This window comes from Zerene cesonia, chromosome 28, assembly GCF_012273895.1.
Source record: "Zerene cesonia ecotype Mississippi chromosome 28, Zerene_cesonia_1.1, whole genome shotgun sequence".
NCBI classification, from domain to species: domain Eukaryota; kingdom Metazoa; phylum Arthropoda; class Insecta; order Lepidoptera; family Pieridae; genus Zerene; species Zerene cesonia.
The window spans coordinates 1,119,754-1,127,303 of NC_052129.1; the positions used below are offsets into that span (position 1 = coordinate 1,119,754).

A 7,550-nucleotide genomic window follows, 5' to 3' on the forward strand; every position below is an offset into this window, starting at 1 on the left:
TTATCGCACCGCAAACAGAAAGAACAACATATCGGGTTCGTTTTCACTGATCGGTATTTGATTGATTTACAGTTGTAGACAGAATTGAAGATTGAAAATATTTCCAACCAATAACATGTCAATAGGATGAACAGATTATACACCAAACTAAGTATTTTAATTTCCCTTTAACTCTCACATATGTACAGATTATATTTATATCTCGCTCAGTCACGAGAGCCGGGAAAATACTATACAGGATCATTAAATCTTATATTTTGTACAATCTAGCATGATTATCATGTCAGGTTATAATAAAGTGAGTAAATGCTATGCACCTCTCAAAAAGCCGTCAACACAGCCAACAGAGTGGAAATAATTAGTTATATAATTACTTATTGTATCAAAAGTTATTACGAGACAGGTAAAAAGTAAATGTTATTATTTAAAGTTTCTAATAACGCTTATTAAACGTAAATTATACATCTGAATAAATTAAGCTTATACTTTAATATTTGATTATTTAATTGAATTCATGGCATTAACTAACAAATTAAATTAACAAAGTAAATCACGTGGTTATGTTAAAATAAAACAAAATTTAAGAACAGTTAATTCATGACTTTATTTGTATCAATTCTTACACGTATCTAAAGAAAATATCTCCTCATTCACTATAGACTGTTATATATAAATCACATTGAACATTACACTAAATAAATTTAAATTAAGCATTATTCATGGCAGGACACAACAGATGAAGATATGACAATTCTACATTATTAGCTTACACATGCTCCGATAAAATTACACGCTACACTGAAATAACATTAATATCGAACATTTTAATTGTGATCAAAACGTTTGAATGTGAATTAAATTATCATACAAAATTATATTCAACTTTACAATATACATAATTTCAAATTATGGTCCCAAAAACAATATCAGGCGTTCGTAATTTTAAAATAACAATTTAAGCTTAAACAATATATAAAATAGGGTAGTTATATGTTAACCCTGTATCACCATTATACGTAGCAAGAAAATTTTAACAACTAATGAGTATTTCGTGAACATTCAACAAAACAATGAGCCAAATATTATTGAGAATTAAAATTCACGTGGAATGTCTACAGCCGTTCGATAATAATTAAAACAGAATTCATTCCCAGATACAATTCGTTTCATAATAACATTTCGGATAAAATAATGCAACAGCAATAAAAAAACAAATTGGAAGACAAAAAAACGTCTTATCGCGAAAATAATAAATTTACGAATTTTACTGGTACATATTTAATATTTAAAATCACTTATTGATACAGAAAGCAGAATAGTTAACAAAGTTATGGCACTTATAGCGGGAAATGAAATTGCAAGTTAAAATAAAGAATAAAACGGAAGCTAAAATGAAGCACATACATTTATATACTGTTTACGTATGAAATTACGAAACACTATATCTACGGAATACAGTTTAGTTTATTATTTGCGTTTATTGATTACTATAAAGAAATGAAATTTAACGAAAATCAAAGAAAAAAACTAACAAAAAAAACCTATTAAAAATACTATCACAATTAGTAAATCTATATCTAAATCAAACATCTACCCTAAACACGAAGTACTCGTACGAAGAGATTAAAAATTTTTCACAAAAAAAATTACAACTTTAAAAAAGTGTGATATTTATATTAAATCTATATGCCTCAACATTGTAATACTGAAAAAAAGTACGTTTTTTTTTAAGTTCCTACTCGCCTGAAGAGCGTGCCGTCTCACTCTAATATGTATATCTTATTCACTTTACAATGCGTTACAAAATACATAGTCTAGGTAAAGCTTACATTTTTTTAATGTTACGTTAGAGTACAACACTCAAGAATTTCGAAAAAAGCTATTTTATATGAAAGTGTTATGAAATTTTATTCATTATATTCATATACATTCATTCAGTGCTAATATGAAATCTTTAAGACATGAATCATATATATTAAAATACATCCAAACAATGAATTAGCAAAGCGTTTATTACAAAATTCTTTACACGAACCATTATAAATCCCATCGTGATAAACACAGGTCTCAAATTCATTCCACATTATTACTAAATAGAAAAATTAGAACGAACCAGTATCTGTATCGTAATCACTCTATTTAATTTAAACTACTGTCTAAAAATGGCGGCAATAATGCGTTACAGTATTCATTGTTCCTAATCGTAGCTTGAAAGGTTACATCTACAGTTTTTAAGAAATAGCAATATGTAGTTTGCATATAAAAACTGTTACAAGAATACAAAATATAGAAATGACTTTTTTTTATTATTTAAAAATGTACTTTACTGCATGAATCCTAGAAGACACATTATTAAAAAAAAAAACATCGAACAACCTTTTCCATATTCAAACATTAAAATTCCCACACGCAAAAAACAAAAAAAACATACAAATTCCAACTTTAAACACCGCGCTCAAAATTCAAATATATTTCCAAAAAGTTTTGTGGTGTGACATCGACAAATATATATCTGTCTCACTTTTCGCCAGAGGATGAGCTGGAGGCCCTGCCTCGTCCCTTTTTCGCCTTTTTGTCGTCGATTTCCTTTTCAGCGCTTTTATCGCTCGAAGATACGTCGGAGGCCTTTGGTATCGGCATTTGAAATTGGGGCGCGGAAGTGTTCTGGAAGAAGACATGATTATGTTATAAAAATAATATCGTATACAAGCAAAATCTTAAAATTTTTATAGCACATCACCCACACTACACTCACGGTAATTTTATTAAAAAATAACATTTTTACAAAATTTGTATCGAATAAGGAAAGGTGTAGACTGCAGGGGACCATCTGATGTTAAGTCTGCTACCGACCTTACCCTGACGGACATTTGCAAAAACAAACTTTTTTCTTATCTTCTCTTCTTCTATCTTACTAACATATTGGTCTTATATTCACACTAGCGGTCTGGCCCGGCTTCGCTCGTGGTACATATATAGCCTATAGCCTTCCTCAATAAATAGGCTATCTAACAATGAAAGAATTTTTCAAATCCGACCGGTAGTTCCTGATATTAGTGCGTTCGAACAAACAAATAAAAAAAACTCTTCAGCTTTATAATATTAGTATAGATATACGATTATGATCATATTGTCTCACGAACGTACGTTGAACGTAGTGTACGTTAAGTTGCAAGCAAATCACAATTTGTCCGACAGCTTTTCGGCGAGATACACGAGTACCTATCGAGACGGTCACAACATAAACATACACACAAACAGCGGGTTACCTTCTTCTTGGCGTGCTTGTCGGCGCGGCGGCTGCGGTGCTCGTCGTCGTCCCGCTTGCGGCCCATGACGCCGAGCAGCTTGCTGACCACGCCGCCGCCGCCCCCGCCCCCGCCCCCGCCCTTGCCGCGGCCCTCGCTCGCCTCCGCGTCCGGCGACTGGGATCAATAGAACGGGGTTTAAATCCGTTTTATTCGGAACTTGATAAGTTGTGAATAAAATGTCCGGTAAATCTAAATTATCTAGTACACTATATGTGTTATATTACTAAAATAACTAGATACAGAATACAAATGTAGATTCCGAAATTATTAGTGCTAACACTACCTCAAATACAAAATATTCAATTAAAGATTTCAGTAAGTTGTACATTTGAACTACATATTAAAAAATCAAATTATCTTTAAAAAATGCGGGTTTTGTTCAGTAAAATCACCTTAATAGTCTCCACCGACTCCTGTTTCTTCAGTGTGTCCTTTTTCATCGACTCTGACCGCTTCGCTTCCATCTTCTCTTGTTTCTTATCCGCTTTCTCCTGCTTCTCTTGTTTCTTCGCCTCCTTCATCTCTTTCTCTCTCTCTTGTTTCTCTTGCTTCGTCTCCACTCGCTTCACAGACCCGCTCCTCTCCATTTTCTCAATCTTCTTTTCATCGGACTTGGACAACTCCTGCGCCTTATCAGGTTTCACATCGACCTTCTCTATCTTTTTGATGGAGTCTTGCTTTTTCAGTTCTTTCGACTCCGACTTTTCGCTCTTCTTCATCGAGTCTTGTTTTTTAAGTTCAGATTTCTCTTGTTTCTCCTGTTTCGATTTAGATTTCTCTTTCGCTTTGAAATCTTCGTCCTTTAGACTCGAATCGGACTTCTTCCGTGTCTTCACTTGAATCTCTGGCACTGAGGACGACTCTTGGGTCGTGGTGAGCTTTTTGCTTATTTCTGAGGATGGAATGCTTGTATCTGCACTTGATCGGCTGTTGTCTGTAACTGAAATTAAAGAAGAAAATTTATTTGAAATAATTTAACATAAAACAGTGTAATTTTGCGCTGCTGCGCTATAACCTACACCCATCAATACACATAGCTTTTACTATCTACCGTTCAATATAAAAAATTTACACTAAACTACCTTTGGGTAACTTCAAAGACATTTCTATACATAATCAGGTCAGGTATACACCATACACAAAAATAAAAGCAGACTGTATCTTCTCACCTGGCATCTCTCGCGAAGTGTCCAAATTGGACACATCCACGCTGGTGTCGACAAACGACTCGTCGGACAACGAGAGCGAAGCGAACGAAGCGTTAGCGTCGAACGTCGGCTTGTCCACGCTCGCCTTGGGGGACGACGTGAAGATGCTCGGCGTGCATTGCTTTATTGGCGTTCTGTACAATGTTCTGAGTTCATTACTATATGTTTTTTTTTTAAGTTAGTTAAACAGTTGCTTTGTATGAAATTGTAGTGAATGTATAATTAAGTAAATTATTTTTTTTTACCTATAGAATTTAGAAACATGTCTTTCGTTTTGTAAATTTCTAATGATTTCTGAATATCCGAAACCATTAATCGTTAGGAACTTACATAGTATCTACCCCAGTCTGATTATCGTAATTTATTATTTTTATCTCACACTTTTACACAACTGACTTATTAGTCAGTTGTTGTTTACCTCATATCACAATTTATTAAAGACAAACAGGATCTAATCATATCAAACACGAAACCTGGCAGCTCCCAAACTCACCTGGTGGGCAACCGAGCCGCATGGTGAGTGGGCGAGTCCTTCTCTTCAGCTATACGCGGTAGCAGCGGCTCGTCCCCCTTGTCCGCGGGCGGCGGGGTGGGCGGCGCCGGCGCGGGGGCTCGCCACGTCCCCCCGCGGCGGGTCCCCCCCACCGTACCCCCGGTCACCGTGCTCACGCCCCCGCAACAGAGAGGGGAAATGGAGCACTTCGCTTCCGCTGAACGGGGGTGCAGTCTACAGAGAGACCGGAAAAATTTGTAGAGACCGAAAATTTAAATCAATCATATTAGAACTGCTACTGATAAATCACGGTACTAACACACAGTAATCTAAACCAGTGCGCTAAAAATAAGCCATACTTTGATTGAAATTAGTATATTTCTAGAGAGTGCTATCTACGACTTTCTGATTGGTCACACTTAATATAATAATTGTCGAATTTATATCAAGATAAAACACAGCTTTTCCAGTGAGATTAATATGCGTTCACAAAGTATAACACATCTAAAACTTCTGAACGTACACAGTTAAAATCAGTAATATATTACAGAAACATTTTGAGAATTTGAAAGATCTAAATAGTGAAAAAATGATTTACGACAAATGTATGTAAGGAAACCACATTCAGTGCACGACATGTATAATGAGTATGAGACTAAACTATTACAAAAACAGAAACATAAAGTTGGTATACAGTGCAAAATAGTGAAACATAAAATGATAATATTGCCGTATCAATGATGAAAGAAGTGTCATTAACATGTGATTTATGTGTGTATTGTTGTAGTGTGATGAGATTGGGTAACTACACTTAGTGATAGCAACAAAATTATAAATACATCTAGTGATAGTTTGGTGTTTGTGTAAGTCATTTGTGGTAGTCTAGTAGTATGATAATCTGGTCATATTGTATTATGTATGTACGTATATGTGTATGAGAGTTTACGTGTGCGTGTGTGCGTGTGTGCGTATCTGCGTGTGCGTGGATGCGTGTACGTGCCTGCGTGTGCGTGTCTGTGTGTGCGTGTGCGTGCCTGCGTGTGCGTGTCTGCGTGTGTGTGTGTCTGCGTGTGCGTGTGCAGTAAGTTCACCTGTCGGGCGACAGAGCGCGCCTGAGCAGCGGCGAGGCGGGGTCGCGGCGCGGCCAGGCGCGGCGGCACTCGCGCGCCGCCAGCGGGGACGGGCTGCGCGCCTCGCAGCCGCGGCTTCGCAACGCGACGGGATTGGTCAGTTAGGGTGCACGTGTGGCGCGTGTCGGCTCGCGATTGGCCCACAGTGGTGGAGGTTTTAGTTGACAATATTGGTAGGGGATTTGAGTAACTATGGTCACCATTTATTTACGAGGAGGGAGTGCATTTATAACAACACCGGGTATAAGATAATAATGCTAATTCTAACGATTTTAACGATTAAAATCATTTAACAAAGATTCAAAATATAAGGATTTTAATTATATTTTTCAGATAAATTAAAAAAAATGTAAATCTATTTCAAGAAAGGTGTTCAACCACTACCACTGTCCACCAACCATCGCCAAATAAGACAATAATACAAACAATACAATGGACACATACATTCATTTCATACCCTCAACGTTTCACAGACACATATAATGGTACCACATGACAGTTGAATTTATGATAACTATCGCAAATTAATACATCACATAAGATAGAACAAAATCCTCCGCCGCGTCTATCGGTCTCTCTGTCTGTTCGCCATAAACTCAAATCTACTTGAACAAATTTGAAGTTTCGTGGGATTCACTAAAACACTCTACACTAATATTAATTGTTTATTTATGTTTACATAATTATCATTGTCGTTTTAACTGTCATCTTTTATATTTAATGATAAGACCATCTCGTTAGTGCGACTCAAACACGAGCAGCGCCATCTAGTGTTAATTAATGAAACAAGTTAATACGAAATTGGACAGCCCTGATTGTCATTCTGTATACCCGAATAGATATTGATGTTCTCGACGAAGTTTTGAGTATACAATTTGCATATATTAAGCTCTTTATATACCCCTTTGTATTAAGTTTTTGTATATATTAACCCTGGACCACGCGGGCGTCGAACCGAGAGGAAAACCAGTTAAGGATAAAAATACGTATTTTATCAGATTTGCATGGCATTTATTTTTAAACGGCCTAAATAAATTTTAGGTTAATTGATTTGCGATAGCTATATCATAAGATGATCGTTTTGCTAGAAGTAACCATTAATTATATTGTATGGTCTGTGTATGTTAGTCACAGATGCTTCAACAGACGAGACATTGAAAATGAGCAATGAATTTAACTTTTTTCTAACACCATTTACTTCGGTTTGGTCAAAACTTTCATGTTCAATTCATTCCCTGGATGAATACAGGACACTTTTTTTTCTTCATCAAAAACGTTTCCTTACATTTCTCATCAAATACAATATAATTCTTTTTATAGGATTCATTACATCGTTATCGACCTCACAGACAACCCGATTTTTGACACCAAGTGTTCCAGCACACGTCACATCCGTGAAGCTCACGAG

At 36.0% G+C, this 7,550-nt stretch overlaps 1 protein-coding gene across 1 annotated transcript in view; it reads right to left on the minus strand.

Moving 5' to 3' along the window:
* Positions 1-579: 579 nt before the first annotated feature.
* LOC119837545 (microtubule-associated serine/threonine-protein kinase 3) overlaps positions 580-7,550 on the minus strand; it is a 58,805-nt gene continuing 51,834 nt past the window's right edge. Inside the window, 6 exon segments of the mRNA XM_038363144.1 lie at positions 580-2,664; positions 3,270-3,425; positions 3,704-4,251; positions 4,481-4,653; positions 5,013-5,246; positions 6,104-6,332. Coding sequence (XP_038219072.1) covers positions 2,518-2,664; positions 3,270-3,425; positions 3,704-4,251; positions 4,481-4,653; positions 5,013-5,246; positions 6,104-6,332 — 1,487 coding nt within the window. The 3' untranslated portion in view covers positions 580-2,517.